This window comes from Schistocerca serialis, chromosome 3 (assembly GCF_023864345.2).
Source record: "Schistocerca serialis cubense isolate TAMUIC-IGC-003099 chromosome 3, iqSchSeri2.2, whole genome shotgun sequence".
In the NCBI taxonomy this organism is placed as follows: domain Eukaryota; kingdom Metazoa; phylum Arthropoda; class Insecta; order Orthoptera; family Acrididae; genus Schistocerca; species Schistocerca serialis.
The window spans coordinates 377760416-377779976 of record NC_064640.1 but is presented as its reverse complement, the minus strand read 5'-3'; the positions used below and the strand labels follow the sequence as shown (position 1 = coordinate 377779976).

General features: G+C 43.7%; 1 protein-coding gene across 3 annotated transcripts in view; it reads left to right on the top strand.

Annotated features, from left to right (window-relative positions):
- The window catches only part of LOC126470206 (lipoamide acyltransferase component of branched-chain alpha-keto acid dehydrogenase complex, mitochondrial), a 101838-nt gene that overhangs the window by 21683 nt on the left and 60594 nt on the right, over positions 1-19561 (top strand). For all 3 annotated transcript variants that reach the window (XM_050097878.1, XM_050097877.1, XM_050097876.1), the window contains exon 2: positions 16152-16348. In XM_050097878.1, the coding sequence (XP_049953835.1) occupies positions 16152-16348 (197 nt within the window). The remainder of the gene's footprint in view (positions 1-16151; positions 16349-19561) is intronic.

The following is a 19561-nucleotide window of genomic DNA, read 5'->3' as shown; positions in this document are numbered from 1 at the left end:
CCAACGATGCCTCCTAGACCTTTTCAACCGTATCTGGGTTGAGGACGAGTTCCTGTCGCAGTGGTGGGAAAGCATCATAATCTCCGTTTTGAAACCTGGCAAGAACCCACTGGAGGTGGACAGCTACCGCCCCATTAGCATCACCAACGTTCTTTGCAAGTTGCTCAAACACATGGTGAGCCGGCGGTTGAGTTGGCTACTCGAATCTCGCGGCCTTCTGGCTCCGTCTCGGGGTGGGTTCCGTAAGGTCCGCTCTGCCGCCGATAATCTGGTGAGCCTGGAGTCTGCCATCCATATGGCCTTTGCCCACCATCAGCACGTGGTCACCGTCTTTTTTGGCATGCAGAAGGCATACGATACGACATGGCGACATCACATCCTCTCTACACTTCATGGTTGGGGTCTTCGGAGTCTGCTGCCGATTTTCATACAAAATTTTCTGTCACTTCGTACCTTCCGCATGCAAGTTGCGGCCTCCCATAGTTCCTCCCGAGTTCAGGAGATTGGGGTACCACATGGATCTGTCTTAAGTGTCTGCCTCTTTTTAATTGCAATTAATGGTCTCTATGGCAGTGGGAACGTCTGTCTCAGCTTTCTTGTATGCTGACTACTTCTGCCTCTACTACAGCTCTACTGGCATTGCAGCTGCTGAACGACAATTGCAGGGCGCTATCCGTGAGGCAGAGTCTTGGGCTGTAGTGCATGGCTTCCAGTTTTCGGCTGCCAAGACCTGCGTTATGCATTTCTGCCGGCAGTGTACTGTTCACCCTGAGCCACGGCTTTATCTTGACGGCGAACCTCTTGCAGTGGTGGAAATGCATCGGTTTTTGGGGTTTGTTTTCGATACCCGGTTGACTTGGCTACCCCATATTCGGCAGCTTAAACAGACATGCTGGCGGCATCTTAACACGCTTCTTTGCTTAAGCCACACCAGCTGGGGTGCCGATCGGTCTACCCTTCTACAGCTGCACCACGCGTTAATTCAGTCCTGACTAGATTATGAGAGCCTGGCTTATGGTTCGGCATCCCCTTCCGCATTGTGCTTGCTGGGCCCCATCCTTAACAGCGGCAGACGACTCTCCACTGGAGCTTTCCGTTGCGGCCACTCCGTGGTCTTTGTGTGGACCCCGGGTCATGTCGGCATCCCGGGAAATGAACGAGTTGACACACTGGCCAAACAGGCTGTAGGTGCACCAGCCTTGATGATTGGCCTTTCAGAGAGTGACCTCAGGTTAGTTTTGCGGCAGAAGGTACTTTGCACCTTGGGTGAAGAATGGCACACCCTACCTTCACCCAACAAACTTTGGGCCATCAAGGATGCTACCGGTGCATGGCGCACTTCCTTGCGGGTCTGTTGCAAGGCATCTGTTGTCCTCTGCCGGCTGCACATTGGCCATACCTGATGATGCTCAGCTATTTCTTGCGCTGTTAGGACCCACCTCTATGTCGCTGCGGGTCAGCTTTGATTGACGGTGGTCCACATTTTGATGGCCTGTCCCCTTTTAACTGCACTCTGGCAGACGTTTGCGCTGCCTGATACGCTCCCTGCACTTTCAACAGATGACACTGCCATGGCTGGCTTAGTTTTGCATTTTATTCTTGTAGGGGGCTTTTATCACTTGATCTAAGTGATTGTCCTTATTTTGTGTTGAGTCTGGCCTTTGGACTACAGTTTTAGACTTAGTTTTTTAGTGTGTTTCTTGATGGTTGGCTTTTCCTTTCTTGTCTCTATGGTTGGCCAACCACTGTCACACTGTTTGTGATTTTAATTTTTTTTGTCATGTCTCTGTCTGAGTCTTTATTGTCCTGTGTCATCTCTTGTCGTCTCCATTGTTAATTTTTATTCTTTGTGAGTGTTTCGCGTCCGTGGAAAAAGGAACCGATGACCCTAGCAGTCTGGTCCCTTCAATCCCACAAACCAACCAACCAGCATCCTTTCGTTCTTTGCAAACCGAGCATGGTAGCCAGTCTGTTGGGGGGTTGTCAAGTACCTCTGCATGGTGGTAGTCCTCTGATCATGCAGGGATTATATTGTTGGTGCCTGAGTTGGAAGCTCGTCATGTAAGCCAAGGAGTATGTGCCATCCTGGTTGGGATACAGGGACTCTGGGCAGTGGTTTCCAAGGAGTGGTGCCCACGATGGGGCACAGGGACTCTGGGAAATGGTTTACGGGCCATGTAACCATAGCTGTGTTTGGGTGGCGCAGGTGTCTTTCTTAGCTTCTCAAGAAAATGTCCCCCAGCAGAAAGTTAAGGTCATGGTGTACAAGTGTGATGTGAAACCATATGTCCTACTGCCTATGAGGTGCTTCAGATGTTCATGCTTTGCACATATATCATTCCACTGCATGGTGGACCCAAAATGTGGCCACTGCTAATCACCACAAAGATGTTCCTTGTAAACAGGTGGTCCTTGTAACATCCAACTTTGTGTGTCAATTGTGCAAAATGTCACCATCCGTTTTTGTCAGTTTGCCTAGTTTACAACGATGAACAGAAGATCCAGGAATACGAATCTATGGACTGCCTATTACATACTGAGGCATGGAAGAAATACGAGCGCCTACATCCTGACGATAAATTATGCTAAAAATCACGATCATCTCCAAACCAGATCTGTCACCACCTTCCTCTCCCATCGTTCCCATGGTACCTTCTTCAGGAACAACTGTCTGCACTTGGCCAGAGAAGTGTTCTTCCTCAGCATCTACTGGTGACAGGGCTCACTCTCAGGATCACTCTCCCTAGCAACCACAAGACCGGAGGCCTGACACCAAACAGTGGCTGAAGGGACCATAGCCTGTGGGTCTCAGGGCTGTCTACTATTCATATGTCCCCACGCTCACTGCAGATTGCCCCTTGAACAAACCTTGTCCACCAAAGGTTATGAAGGAAAGAAGAAGAAGAATTGGGACAAGGCCCCTCTGGTGCCCATGGACACACCTGATCCCCCCACACAGTTGGATTCGAAGCCAGTGTTTGTGGGTGTGGTTCCATCTCCACAGATGACAGGCTGTGATCCTGTGGTGTGACAGGTCCTCCTAGCCCCTTCACATCTAACCTAGCCACCGGTCAAGTGATCACTCAGTCAAATTGTAATGGGTACTACTGTTATCTTATCAGAACTACATAACATTAGTTCCTCTTCTGAAGTTTTGCATAGCTCTCCAAGAATTGCACTTCACTGAAAATCATTCTCCAATGCTCTGTTGTTATTGTGCATTCTGTCAGAACTGTATTGGTCCAGAGACGGCATCTGGAGAGGTCTGTACTTTAGTTCATAGGGATATTGTCAGTGAATGACTTTGGGTTACCATTTGCAATGGTGACCTACCTTCAGGCAGGCCACTTACTTACGTTGAATTGACCAAATTAATCCAATAACCCATCTCCTGTTTGGGGACTTAAACATGTGCACCATTCCATGTGGGAGAGTAACACTTCATGTGGTAGGGACCTTCTAATTGACCAGCTTCTCACAGACCATGATCTGTGCCTCCTCATTGATGGTTCTCTTAACCACTTCAGTGCCACCCAAGGCACCTTTTCAGCTATCTATCTAATGTTCTCTTCTCCGTAATCTTGTGGCTTCGCTACATTGGTCACTACATGGTGACGTTTGTGACAGTGACCATTTTCAAGTGATCCTGTCATTTCCTTTCGTCCACAAAATGGACCGACTACCTTGCTGGGTACTTCACACAACCAGCTGAGCTTTGTATACCTCTGCTGTTACATTTACCACCTCTCTGTTGGATTGTATAGATGAGGTTGTGCAAGGCATTTCAGACACGATCATCTATGCCATTGAAACTGCTAACACTCACACTGTTGGCTGGTGCTGTAGTGGACCAAAGACACTGCGGTAGCCATTCAGGAAAAGCTGATGAGCCCTGCAACGATTCAGACAACATCCTTCGTAGATCAACCTTATCACCTTTATGTGACTTCATGCTAAGGCTTGCTGTCTGATCAAACACCATAAGAAGGAATGCTAGGAGTGTTGTGTGTCTTCACTGGAGATATATGCCTCTTCATCTCAGCGTGGGCCAAGCTCCATTGTCTTATGGACTACCAACCATCAACAGCTGTTCTTGGTCTTGTCCTACAGGATGGTCTTTTCACCGATTCATTGTTTTTTGTAGAACACCTTGTGACCCGCTTTCCAACAACATCAGTGTCTTCTTCCTGTCTGGCTACCTTTCTACTGCAGAAGCGACAAGTTAAAGACATCTCCTTATGTTTTACTCCCCACCAAGCTGAATCCTATAACGAACCCTTCACTGACTGGGAACTTCTTCAGACTCTTGCCTCGTCCCACAACACAGCCCTAGGCCCTGATCCAACACCTCAATGATCCCCAAAGGCATCCTTCCTCAGGGTCTTCAACCATATTTGTCTCCAAGATGCGTTCCCCTCACAATAGCAAGATAGCATAATTGCCCCAATCCTTAAGCCAAGAAAGAACCCAACATCTCTTGACAGTTGCCAGCTGATTATCCTGACCAACGTACTGTGTAAGCTGCTTGAAACTATGGTTGCCTGCTGATCATGCTGGGTTCTTGAATCTTGGGGCCTTTTGGCCCCCTATCAGTGTGGTTTCTGGGAGGGATGATCCACACCGACCATCTGCTTAGGTTGGAAGGAGCAATCTGACATACTTTTGCTAAACCTTAATACCTTATTGCTGTCCTTTTTGGCCTATTTAAGGTATACGACACTGCTTGGTGTCGTCACATTTTACTCATCCTCCATGACTAGGGCTTTCGAGGCCCCCTACCAACTTTTATTTGTCAGTTTTTGTGGTGTCACCGCCAGACACCACACTTGCTAGGTGGTAGCCTTTAAATCGGCCGAGGTCCGTTAGTATACGTTGGACCCGCGTGTCACCACTATCAGTGATTGCAGACCGAGCGCCGCCACACGGCAGGACTAGAGAGACTTCTGGGCACTCACCCCCAGTTGTACAGCCGACTTTGCTAGTGATGGTTCACTGACAAATTACGCTCTCATTTGCCGAGACGATAGTTAGCATAGCCTTCAGCTACGTCATTTGCTACGACCTAGCAAGGCGCCATTATCTTTTGCTATTTATCTTGTGATGCATGTACCTTCAGACCGATGTTTACCAATTATGGATTAAAGTTAAGTATTCCAGAAGCTACGTACTTTTTTTACTAGACTCAACTCCTTTAACTGTTCCAGACCTCAGGCCAGCCTGCGTGAGCTTAAACGCGTGCCTTTCGGCTATCTCATAGTGGCTTGGCTGTCTTGCCAAGTCACAACAGTTTTTATCCCGCCAGTTGTTCTGAGTAAGAGTTAGCACTTCGGTCAGCTCGCCACAGGTCCAAGAGAATGGCATCCATAGAGCTCTGTGTTGAGTGTCACTCTCTTCCTCATCACCATCTGTGGGCTAGTTCTGCTGTTGGGCCGCTGGTCACCACTGCTTTACATGTTGACAATTTTTGCATTTGGTACAGCTCCTACTCGGTAGCCTCTACTGAATGCCAGCTCTAAGGTACCACTGACAGGTGTCTGCATTGGCTCCTTCCCATGGTTTCCAATTCTCTCCTTACAAAAACATAGGTCACGCATTTCAGCTGTTGTACTACGGTCCATCCTAACCTGAAACTCGACTTGGCTACACAGCACCTGGATGTTATAGCACAGTCCCGTTTTTTTGTCCTCCTTTTTGATAAAAGTCTGACCCGGCTGCCCCATATTCGCCACTTGAAAACTAGCTGTATGTAGAAGCTTAACCTCTCAGCTTCCCTTCCCACACATCTTGGGGTGCGGGTCAGTTCGGCAGCTGTGATGCTCTTAGATCCAGTCCACCACCATGGCGAGTGTCTGGCCATTGGTGTCTTTCAGATTATTCCCATAGACAGTCTCCTTGCCAAAATGGAGATCTTCCCTCTTCAGATTTGGCAGTACCAGCTCTTGGTCTCCTATTGAACCACTATTCAACAATTCCCTGATCATCCCACATATCCCATTCTCTTTACGTACAAAGGGTGCTGTCCTCCTGATACCCGCTGTCAGGTGGGATTACCAGTTGGAGTGCGCCTCGCTTCTCTCTGCCAAGGTATTGATCTCCCCTCCCTGGACTGTTCTCCCCCTGTTTACCTGCACACTTCCCCGTGGTTGTCTGGGCCACAGATTAGGATCGATGCCTTCTGAATTTTTAGTCTTGCCCCTGTGGCCTTTCATCGCCTATCTAGTCCAGTTCTTCAAGATTTCCAGGGTGCTACTTTATTTTCCACTGATGGCTCTAAAACTGTGGGTCAGAAAGGATATGCTTTTACACCTCCTGGTATGGAACACCAATCATTGTCAGGAACATGTAGTGTGTTTATGGCAGAGCTGGTAGCCGTTAGCAGAGCCTTCCATTTTACTAAACATGTCTCCCTTGTCCGTGTTTTAAAATGTACTGACTCACTGAGTAGTCTCCATGCTATTGATCAATGCTGTTCTTGCTTCCCTTTGGTCTCTGCTATTCATGACCTTCTCACTAACCTTCATTGTGCTGCCTGCTTAGTTGCTTTTCTGTGGGTTCTAAGTCATATGGATATCCCAGGAATGAACTGACTGATTGTTAGGATAGAGGTGCACTTATATTGACATAAGATCTCTGCTTGCTCAGTGGAGGGTCTGAATCAGAGGCTGAGACGGTTCTGCGACCGTGTGGGCTGCAGATTCCTCGACTTGCGCCATAGGGTGGTGGGGTTTCGGGTTCCGCTGGATAGGTCAGGAGTCTACTACACGCAACAAGCGGCTACACGAGTAGCAGGGGTTGTGTGGCGTGGGCTGGGCGGTTTTTTAGGTTAGATGGCCTTGGGCAAGTACAGAAAGGGCAACAGCCTCAACGGGTGCGGGGCAAAGTCAGGACATGCGGGGACCAAGCAGCAATCGGTATTGTAATTGTCAACTGTCGAAGCTGCGTTGGTAAAGTACCGGAACTTCAAGCGCTGATAGAAAGCACCGAAGCTGAAATCGTTATAGGTACAGAAAGCTGGCTTAAGCCAGAGATAAATTCTGCCGAAATTTTTACAAAGGTACAGACGGTGTTTAGAAAGGATAGATTGCATGCAACCGGTGGTGGAGTGTTCGTCGCTGTTAGTAGTAGTTTATCCTGTAGTGAAGTAGAAGTGGATAGTTCCTGTGAATGATTATGGGTGGAGGTTACACTAAACAACCGAACTAGGTTAATAATTGGCTCCTTTTACCGACCTCCCGACTCAGCAGCATTAGTGGCAGAACAACTGAGAGAAAATTTGGAATACATTTCACATAAATTTTCTCAGCATGTTATAGTCTTAGGTGGAGATTTCAATTTACCAGATATAGACTGGGACACTCAGATGTTTAGGACGGGTGGTAGGGACAGAGCATCGAGTGACATTATACTGAGTGCACTATCCGAAAATTACCTCGAGCAATTATACAGAGAACCGACTCGTGGAGATAACATCTTGGACCTACTGATAACAAACAGACCCGAACTTTTCGACTCTGTATGTACAGAACAGGGAATCAGTGATCATAAGGCCGTTGCAGCATCCCTGAATATGGAAGTTAATAGGAATATAAAAAAAGGGAGGAAGGTTTATCTGTTTAGCAAGAGTAATAGAAGGCAGATTTCAGACTACCTAACAGATCAAAACGAAAATTTCTGTTCCGACACTGACAATGTTGAGTGTTTATGGAAAAAGTTCAAGGCAATCGTAAAATGCGTTTTAGACAGGTACGTGCCGAGTAAAACTGTGAGGGATGGGAAAAACCCACCGTGGTACAACAACAAAGTTAGGAAACTACTGCGAAAGCAAAGAGAGCTCCACTCCAAGTTTAAACGCAGCCAAAACCTCTCAGACAAACAGAAGCTAAACGATGTCAAAGTTAGCGTAAGGAGGGCTATGCGTGAAGCGTTCGTTGAATTCGAAAGTAAAATTCTATGTACCGACTTGACAGAAAATCCTAGGAAGTTCTGGTCTTACGTTAAATCAGTAAGTGGCTCGAAACAGCATATCCAGACACTCCGGGATGATGATGGCATTGAAACAGAGGATGACACGCGTAAAGCTGAAATACTAAACACCTTTTTCCAAAGCTGTTTCACAGAGGAAGACCGCACTGCAGTTCCTTCTCTAAATCCTCGCACAAACGAAAAAATGGCTGACATCGAAATAAGTGTCCAAGGAATAGAAAAGCAACTGGAATCACTCAATAGAGGAAAGTCCACTGGACCTGACGGGATACCAATTCGATTCTACACAGAGTACGCGAAAGAACTTGCCCCCCTTCTAACAGCCGTGTACCGCAAGTCTCTAGAGGAACGGAGGGTTCCAAATGATTGGAAAAGAGCACAGATAGTCCCAGTCTTCAAGAAGGGTCGTCGAGCAGATGCGCAAAACTATAGACCTATATCTCTTACGTCGATCTCTTGTAGAATTTTAGAACATGTTTTTTGCTCGCGTATCATGTCATTTCTGGAAACCCAGAATCTACTATGTAGGAATCAACATGGATTCCGGAAACAGCGATCGTGTGAGACCCAACTCGCCTTATTTGTTCATGAGACCCAGAAAATATTAGATACAGGCTCCCAGGTAGATGCTATTTTTCTTGACTTCCGGAAGGCATTCGATACAGTTCCGCACTGTCGCCTGATAAACAAAGTAAGAGCCTACGGAATATCAGACCAGCTGTGTGGCTGGATTGAAGAGTTTTTAGCAAACAGAACACAGCATGTTGTTATCAATGGAGAGACGTCTACAGACGTTAAAGTAACCTCTGGCGTGCCACAGGGGAGTGTTATGGGACCATTGCTTTTCACAATATATATAAATGACTTAGTAGATAGTGTCGGAAGTTCCATGCGGCTTTTCGCGGATGATGCTATAGTATACAGAGAAGTTGCTGCATTAGAAAATTGTAGCGAAATACAGGAAGATCTGCAGCGGATAGGCACTTGGTGCAGGGAGTGGCAACTGACCCTTAACATAGACAAATGTAATGTATTGCGAATACATAGAAAGAAGGATCCTTTATTGTATGATTATATGATAGCGGAACAAACACTGGTAGCAGTTACTTCTGTAAAATATCTGGGAGTATGCGTACGGAACGATTTGAAGTGGAATGATCATATAAAATTAATTGTTGGTAAGGCGGGTACCAGGTTGAGATTCATTGGGAGAGTGCTTAGAAAATGTAGTCCATCAACAAAGGAGGTGGCTTACAAAACACTCGTTCGACCTATACTTGAGTATTGCTCATCAGTGTGGGATCCGTACCAGGTCGGGTTGAAGGAGGAGATAGAGAAGATCCAAAGAAGAGCGGCGCGTTTCGTCACCGGGTTATTTGGTAACCGTGATAGCGTTACGGAGATGTTTAATAAACTCAAGTGGCAGACTCTGCAAGAGAGGCGCTCTGCATCGCGGTGTAGCTTGCTCGCCAGGTTTCGAGAGGGTGCGTTTCTGGATGAGGTATCGAATATATTGCTTCCCCCTACTTATACCTCCCAAGGAGATCACGAATGTAAAATTAGAGAGATTAGAGCGCGCACGGAGGCTTTCAGACAGTCGTTCTTCCCACGAACCATACGCGACTGGAACAGGAAAGGGAGGTAATGACAGTGGCACGTAAAGTGCCCTCCGCCACACACTGTTGGGTGGCTTGCGGAGTATCAATGTAGATGTAGAAATGGAATGACATCTGATGAGCTACTGTCCCATCTAATAAACTACACACAATCAAGGACACTACTGCAGTACGGGGTACTTCCTTCTGCTTCTCATGGAAGGAATCCACTGTCCTATGTTGTGGGTGGGACTTTCCCTGTTCCTTGCAGAGCCCCAGGAACGCCCACCTGCTGAATTCCCTATTTCCTTCATCTTGCTTTTATTATTGACAATGCAAAGGATGTCTGTTTTGTTTTTAGCCATATCACTTTTGCTGTTATAGTTCTCCCGACTAGATCAGAAAACGTTCTCCATGGACATCTCTACATGTGCATTCACCACTCTTGGATCAACGAACTGATGATCTTTTGTTTGGTCACTTACCCCCCCACCCCCCCTACCTCTTCCCAGCCACTAACCAACCAACCAAGCTAACTTACCCCCCCCCCCCCCCCACCTCTTCCCACCCACTAACCAACCAACCAAGCTACTGTGAAAGACACAAGCTCCTTCCTAGATTTCTGGAAAACACTGGACACAGTGCCAAACTGCAGACTGTTAACAAAGGTCCTCGCTTACAGAATAGGTTCCCAGATATGTGAGTGGCTTCAAGACTTCTGAAATAACAGAACTTAGTACATTGTCCTGGATGGTGAGTGTTCATCAGAAATCGTCAGAAGTCTGCCAGGGAACTCTGATAAGACCACTCTTTTCATCTATATTACATAAACAACCTGACAGATAGAGTGAGCAGCAATCTGCAACTGATTGCTCATAATGCTGTAGAATATGGAAGGCTATCGTCATTGAGCAACTGTTGGGTGATATGGGTTGACTTGGACAGTATTTCTATTTGGTGTGATGATTGGCAGTGTATTCTAAATCAAGAAAAATGTAAAGTAATACAGATGAGAAGGAAAAACAATTCTGTAAGTTACAATTACAATATTAGTGATATACTGCTTGACACAGTCACATTTTTCAAATATCTAGGCATGACAATGCAAAGTAATATGAAATGAAATGGGCATGTAAAGTCGATAGTAGCGAAGGGGAATGGTTGTCTTTGGTTTATTGCCAGAGTTCTAGGGAAGTGTACCTCACATATAATGCAGACCACATGTAGAACACTTGTGTAACCCATTCTGCATTAGTTCTAAAGTGTCTAGGACTCCACTAGGTTGGATTAAAGGAAGACATTGAAGCAATTCAGAATCTTGCTGCTAGATTTGTTACTGACAGGTTCGATCAGCACACAAGTACAACAGAAATGCTTCATGAACTCAAATGGGAATCCCTGGAGTGAAGATGACATTCTTTTTGCAAAACACTGTTGAGAAAGTTGAGTGCTCTGGTGTTTGTGACACTGCAGAACACTTCTACTGCCACCATTGTATGTGTCATGTAAGAACTGTGAAGACAAGATAAGAGAAATTAGGGGTCGTGTGGAGGTATAGAGACAGTCAGTTTTCCCTTGCTCCATTTGTGAGGAACAGGAAAGGTAATGACTACTCATAGCACTGTCACCATGCACTGTGTGGTGCCTTGCAGAATACATATACAGATGTAGATGCAGTTGTTGGCTCAATGGAATGATATTCAGGATTGGTATCGAGGTAAATACTAACAAAAAATTATTAATTTAAAAATATTGTCACTGTTAAAGAAATGGATATTTGACAAAATCTTAAAAAAAAAGCACCCCCCTGCCACACACTTTACAGAAAGCTGATTTTTCTTTATTGTAAGAGTGGGAGTAGTTCATTGTTGTGAATGTGTCTTGGTTTAAATGACTTCTAATATTTCTGTGGTAGTCTCTTAAAAAGAAAGGAAAGTATAACTTTTTAAAGTGATTGTTCTGCCAGCCTTCTAGCTGCTACAGAAATAGCAACAACACTTAAATATTGTCTTGCTTAAACAGTGTGTCGGGTACACGTGCTTGAGATTTTTCCCTATCTTCAAAGGATTTGCTCTGTGATTGGTAGCTACAGGTTTCAACAAGTAGAGTGATATTTCTGCTTACTAAAGCTTCACAGCACAGTACAAAAGCTCTCACATTTTCTGGGGAGTGTTCAGTGTTAGCAACTTGTGAAGTAATCATATACATTGAGGTGACAAAAGTTATTGGATAGCGATATGCAGGTACACAGATGGCAGTAGTATCGCATACACAAGGTATAAAATGGCAGTGCATTGGCAGAGCTGTCATTTGTACTCAGGTGATTCATGTGAAAAAGTTTTCAATGTGATTATGGTTGCACGGCAGGAATTAATAGGCTTTGAATCCGGAATGGTAGTTGGAGCTACACATATTGTCCATTCCATTTTGAAAATTGTTAGGAATTTCAATATTCCAAGATCTCCACAGTGTCAAGAGTGCACCGAGAATACCAAATTTCAGGCATTACCTCTCACCACTGACAACACAGTGGTTGACAGCCTTAACGTAACAACCGCGAACAGTGGTGTTTGCATAGTGTTGTCAGTGCTAATAGACAAGCAATACTGCGTGAAATAACAGCAGAAATATCTGTTAGGACAGTGCAGCAAAATTTGGCGTTAATGGGCTATGGCAGGAGACGACTGATGCAAGTGCCTTTGCTAACAGCATGACATCACTTGCAGCACCTCTTTTGGGCTCATGACCATATCAGTCAGACCCTAGATGATTGGAAAACTGTGGCCTGGTCAGGCAAGTCCTGTGGCCTGGTCAGGCAAGTCCCGATTTCAGTTGGTAAGAGGTGCTGGTAGAGTTCGGGTGTGATGCAGACACCACAAAGCCATGGACCCAAGTTGTCAACAAGGCACTGTGCATACTGGTGGTGGCACCATAATGATGTGGGCTGTACAGGGTTATTACAAATGATTGAAGCGATTTCACAGCTCTACAATAACTTTATTATTTGAGATATTTTCACAATGCTTTGCACACACATACAAAACCTCAAAAAGTTTTTTTAGGCATTCACAAATGTTCGATATGTGCCCCTTTAGTGATTCGGCAGACATCAAGCCGTTAATCAAGTTCCTCCCACACTCGGCGCAGCATGTCCCCATCAATGAGTTCGAAAGCATCATTGATGCGAGCTCGCAGTTCTGGCACGTTTCTTGGTAGAGGAGGTTTAAACACTGAATCTTTCACTTAACCCCACAGAAAGAAATCGCATGGGGTTAAGTCGGGAGAGCGTGGAGGCCATGACATGAATTGCTGATCATGATCTCCACCACGACCGATCCATCAGTTTTCCGATCTCCTGTTTAAGAAATGCCGAACATCATGATGGAAAATCGGTGGAGCACCATCCTGTTGAAAGATGAAGTCGGCACTGTCGGTCTCCAGTTGTGGCATGAGCCAATTTTCCAGCATGTCCAGATACACGTGTCTTGTAACGTTTTTTTTTTTTGCAGAAGAAAAAGGGCCCGTAAACTTTAAACCGTGAGATTGCACAAAACACGTTAACTTTTGGTGAATTGCGAATTTGCTGCACGAATGCGTGAGGATTCTCTACCGCCCAGATTCGCACATTGTGTCTGTTCACTTCACCATTAAGAAAAAATGTTGCTTTATCACTGAAAACAAGTTTCGCATTGAACGCATCCTCTTCCATGAGCTGTTGCAACCGCGCCGAAAATTCAAAGCGTTTGACTTTGTCATCGGGTGTGAGGGCTTGTAGCAATTGTAAACGGTAAGGCTTCTGCTTTAGCCTTTTCCGTAAGATTTTCCAAACCGTCAGCTGTGGTACGTTTAGCTCCCTGCTTGCTTTATTCGGCGACTTCCGCGGGCTACGCGTGAGACTTGCCCGCACGCGTTCAACCGTTTCTTCGCTCACTGCAGGCCGACCCATTGATTTCCCCTTACAGAGGCATCCAGAAGCTTTAAACTGCACATACCATCGCCGAATGAAGTTAGCAGTTGGTGGATCTTTGTTGAACTTCGTTCTGAAGTGTCGTTGCACTGTTATGACTGACTGATGTGAGTGCATTTCAAGCACGACATATGCTTTCTCTGCTCCTGTCGCCATTTTGTCTCACTGCGCTCTCGAGCGCTCTGGCGGCAGAAACCTGAAGTGCGGCTTCAGCCGAACAAAACTTTATGAGTTTTTCTACGTATCTGTAGAGTGTCGTGACCATATGTCAATGAATGGAGCTACAGTGAATTTATGAAATCGCTTCAATCATTTGTAATAGCCCTGTATTTACATGTAATGGACTAGGTCCTCTGACATGACTGAACCAATTATTGGTTGGAAATGGTTATGTTCAGCTAGCTGAGAACCATTTTAAGCCATCTGTGGACTTCATGTTCCCCAACAGTGATGGAATTCTTATGAATAACAATGTGCTATATCACTAGGCCACAACTGTGCATGATTGATCTGATGAACATTCTGGACAGTTCAAGCAAATGATTTGGCAACCTAGACCGCCTGATGTCAATCCAGTTGAACATTTATGGAACGTAATCAAGAGTTCAGTTTGTGCGCAAAATCCTGCACCAGCATCACTTCCACTATTATGGACAGCTATAGAGGCAGCATGGCTCAATATTTCTGTAGGGGACTTCCATCAACTTGTTGAGTCCATGACATGTCCAGTTGCTGCACCATGCTGAGCAAAAAGAAATCCAACACAATATTAGGAGGTATCCCATGACTTTTGTTGCCTCTGTGTATGTGAAGAATCTATTATTGTTTCTAGTTTAGTCTCTGACTCCAATGATGATACCTTTCTGCCAGGACTGCAATATGTTTTTTTATTTTTTATTTTATTTTTTTAAAAATCTAGTTTAGAGCTCTTGCTGATAAATTTGTACCCAGAAAGACTTGTTTTTGATCCGGAGGAAACAATTTAGCAGTGGAGTTGCCATTATTGCTATGACACTCATTTCTCCCAATAATTCTCCTGTCTGACACACTAAATAAGTTAAGTTCTGAACTACTTTAGCAGTTCTAGCTCCATAATAGTCAGCATTGGCAGGGATTCAGACCAAGAAACAAGAATGCTGCCATGTTTGACAAAACCAAAAATCATTCCAACATGTGGACTGTGGAGTTCCAATATGTCCTCACATCCTGTACCATTTTCAAAGTTTCACTTTCAAGAAAATCTAACAAAGTCTGTAATGTTTTTAATACATGTCATACATCATTGTGGTACTAAAAAATGTAATGAATTTTCATTTTATTGAGTTTATTTGATAAGCTCTATGAAAAACAGCAGTTGCTTCGACCCAATTAATAAAACAATATAGAAAATAAAATTATGATAGCGCAATATGCATATAGTGGAAATGTGCAATATTGTATATGTATTGACAGCATAATATCAAGTTATAAATATCAATATTATTTCTTCAAAATATTCTTATTTTCTATATATCATTACCATCTCCAACAGTCACTGTTGATCCGTTTCTAATGGCACTAATGAATGCTGATGAGGCTGAACCAGTGCAGTGAGAATCTTAGAAATGAGTGAAGTGTGCTGAGGCTATTTCTGTAAATCATAACTCTGACAGATGGGCTATTTTTCTAAGTTAGGACCTAGATTTTTGATGGAAACTCCTTAGAGATTAAAACCGTTTGCAGAACCAGGTATTGCCTTTCTTGCTCAGCTCATGTGCCTTCAACTCAACAAAAAGCTCCAAGCTACTCTATTTTTCCAAATTCTAGAAAAGTTCTCCATCCTGTCTTTTCCAATATCTCTCCTAGGTGAGATAATAGTGTGGAGAACCCATACGCTGTCTTGAAGTCACTCTTTGCTCTATCCCTTAGTTCTGCTAGTAATCGGGCAAAGTATGTTGGAGAGTCTTTCTCAAAATTTGACAAAAGAGGAACACGTTACTGACAGATTGCAGCTTTGAATCAGGTAATGTGGGGTGCTCAGTTGACTTATTTACTGAAATCACTGGCATGAAAGGTGAAGGCTCGGATTGTAGTGACAGTTCAACTCAAAAGTTTTAATCAGACTTTTCCGCTGCTATGCACACAAAACTGCATTTGTTGTTTGAGGATGCCATAAGATATGCACTGGAATTACTCCTGTATATCACTCACAGTAGGCGAGGATGACAAGCTCTTCATTCTTTGTTTTCATATTTTTATCATCATTGTGTTGCTTCTCTCTCTCTCTCTCTCTCTCTCTCTCTCCCTCTCCCTCTCTCCCTCCCCCCCCCCCCTCTCTCTGTCTCTGTCTCTCTCTCTCTCTCTCTCTCTCTCTCTCTCTCTCTCGTGTGTGTGTGTGTGTGTGTGTGTGTGTGTGTGTGCTGCTGCTGCTTTGCAAATATTCTGTTTTGATGCCCCAACAATTTTTCATTTTCACTAACTTGTAAGCATTTTTCTAGCTGTTAATTTTTTTTCTTTTCTTTTATACTGTGGTTGTTACTGCTGTTCTCACCCTCAGTTATTTTCCTGTATCTTTTAATTTTCTTTTTATTTCAAATAATTTGGTGTAATTCTTTTGTCTTTCTTAGGTTTTAACATGCCTGCCAACAACAGCAAAATATTCCAGTAGCATTCCACAGCATGCTTTTAACAAGAGATTGAGGCCAGTCACTTTTATAGACCAGTCACGAAGAAATTTTCAAGTAATGTCAATATTAGCAGAAAAAGTTTCATTCAAACTGTCTGACATTGGAGAAGGTATTACAGAGGTGGTTATAAAAGAATGGTATGTTAATGTCAAAGGTATTTCATCTTCCAGATTTATGGTGTCATCTCTTTTGATTGTATCCCTGCATTCAAATCTGTTCTATCTTATTTTTTTCAAATACACTTTTTCTAAAAAAATATAAAATCTAGTACATTTACTTTCTGAACATGCCTTATGACTGCTTGTGCATTAGGATTGCAGGTATCCTCTTCGTTGTGTATTGATTGTACAGGGTGAAAAGTATTTAAACCGACAAATGCTGGGAGGTTGTAGGGGACATCAAAACAAATATTTTTTCCTAATGTCACTTTTTTTCCTATGACGATTATTTAAACCGGTGGAGGTCGTATTACGCTCTTCAGTTGTTAGAGGCTGTATTACGATCTTCAGTTGCTAGAGGACGTATTACGATCTTCAGTTGTTAGAGGGCGTATTATGCTCTTCAGTTGTAGGCAACTGCTGTCCACCAGTGTAGTAGTGCATTGTCTATGTTTACTAATGGAGCGATACACCTGGAGTGAGTACACTGATATGATTGGTGCATACAATGTAGCGCATCACAACGTACGAGCTGCACAGCGGGTTTATCGCCAACAATATCCTAATCGCCGTATCCCGCATCATACAACCTTTGCTGCTGTGTACCAATGTCTGCGTGAGACTGGTCATTTAACAGATTACCTGGACAGGGACGCCGCTCACGATAAGAATGCTCCAATTTGAGGAAGCTGTCTTGCAGCATGTGGAGCGGGATCCTTCAATCAGCACTCGTGCAATTGCACGTAACACGGGGACGAATCAGACGAATGTAAGAACAGTCCTTCGAGAGCAATTGTTATGTCCATTTCACTTACAGCGTGTCCACAACCTGTAACCAGTTAATTATCTACCCAGAGCATAGTTTTCGCAGTGGTACCTGGAACTGTGTGAAATGCATCCTACATTTCCATCCTCTGTGTTGTTTACTGATGAAGCAACGTTCGGGCATGATGGAGTCTTCAACATGCACAATTCGCATGTTTGGAGTGAGGATAACCCACATGCCATAGTTACTAGTGCTCATCAAGTGCGGTTCTTCGTTAATGTGTGGGTCAGTGTTGTTGGGGACTGTTTAATTGTGCCGTATCTGCTACCTAGGCCATTAAATGGCAGGCACTATTACAGTTTTCTCGCCAGAATTGCTGGAAGACGTCCTGCTCCCTACAAGACAACGCATGTGGTTCCAACGTGACGGGACGCCGGCACATTTCAGTCGTCGATTCCTGGACTGAGAGGTGGTCCTGTACCATGGCCTGCTCGATCCCCAGATACGTCCCCTCTGGAATTTTTTGTGCGGGGGAGATGCGCAACCTTGTTTACGCAACTCCTGTTGCATCAGAAGAGGATCTGGTTGCCCGGATAGTAGCAGCAGCAGGAACAATTCAGGATACTCCTGGGGTTTTTGCCCGTGTCAGACAGAACATGATCCGATGGTGTTATCTTTGTTCGTGTCATTGGAGGCATTTTTGAAAATCTACTGTAATTGAAATTGAGTTGTGTTAATGTGTTGTCTCTTGGTCATAAAAAAATGGAAAAGTTTTTGTTGGTTTAATTAATTTCCGCCAGAAAAATCTTCTTCTACCGGTTTAAATACTCCTCATACGAAAAAATGACATTAGGGAAAAATATTTGTTTTGATGTCACCTACAACCTCCCAGAATTTGTCGGTTTAAATACTTTTCACCCTGTATAGGTTTGCATTATTGAGACTGAGTGAAGTGGTCAAGACAATGGACTCACTTTTGTAAGAGTTGTGGTTCAGCTCCCCATCAGGCCATCCAGATATGGTTTTCTGTGGTTTCCATAAATAACATCATGTAAAATCTATGATGGTGTCTTTGATAATGTCACCAGCGACTTCCTGGCCTGTCTGTCACCAATCTGAGATTGTACTCTCTCTCTCTCTCTCTCTCTCTCTCTCTCTCTCTCTCTCTCTCTCTCTCTCTGATGATCTTGTTATTGATGGGACATGAAAACCATGTATTTCCTTCCTGCTGTTGCTAAGAATAGCTGCTAAACAAAAAGTTATCTTTTGTGCAAATTCAGAAATGAACTCTGTGGCATATCAATGACTATCCTCTTTTCTTACAGCGTAAACTATCTGTTCACTATACACACATCTGTGCGATTACTGTGGTTAAAACTCATTTCCTTACCACACTTTTTGTAACAGCAGGAAATGTATAAACAAATTGTGCAGATACTTTTGGTCCTCGGGACAATTTTGCACACCCGGATGTATGCTGTGTTAGATGTTTTAGAAACAGAATGGAGTAGATATCAATTTTTAATTGAGCCTTTATAGTTGATTTGAAGTTGTAAGTTTTCAAATAATTACTGACAGCATTGCTCATGTGCTGGATGATACTGATTCTGTAACAGATTGATTTTGTGATCAGTTGAATTCTTGTTTGGCTCATAATGCAAAAGGGTTAATAATGACTGGCAGAAACAGTATTGTTTTCTGATTGGATGAGCCCCAAAATTATTTATGCTGCTTAACATGAAGAAAAATAAAGATGCAAATATTAGAATGAAACTTAGAGCCCCTAAAACAGATTTATGTCAACCACAATGCAGGGCTCATCCTGAATAGAAAAACCAAAATTATAAAAGTTTTCAGTCTAAACGTGACTGTAGTCAGTGGACTGTTGACTACAAAGAAATAATTCATTCTGACCACTTGTTATTGGATACTTCTATCACAAACTGGTCTGTAATGAGAATTTACTGGTTGCTGTAAGTAACAAAATGCCTATGTACTGGTGACAGCGGCGGGGCTCCTAAATGATAAAAAGTGAGCAAGTTTTTAATTGATACCATTGTTTCAGTCCACTTAAAATTTGATCTCTTGTCAAATTGTCAATAAAATAAAAAGCCATCTTCAGAAGTGTTGATTTGCCGACACGCTGACTTTGGATTTCACAGTGTTACTTGTTTTAAACATGGAGTGGACGGGTTCAGAACATGAAGTGTTACAACAGCATATTCACAACATGTGTTGAATATGAAAGTCATGGTATTCTTCATTGCCACACTATGCCCTATTTTGTGAAATAAAGAGCTTTCAAAATGGTAAAGAGCAGCAGTCAGTCATTGTTTCCATTCTAGCTTTATTATAGCAGATTCAGACATTGGCTAGTATCTATCCATTATCAATGCTAAGAATATAAGTAGTACATAGTCAGAGCA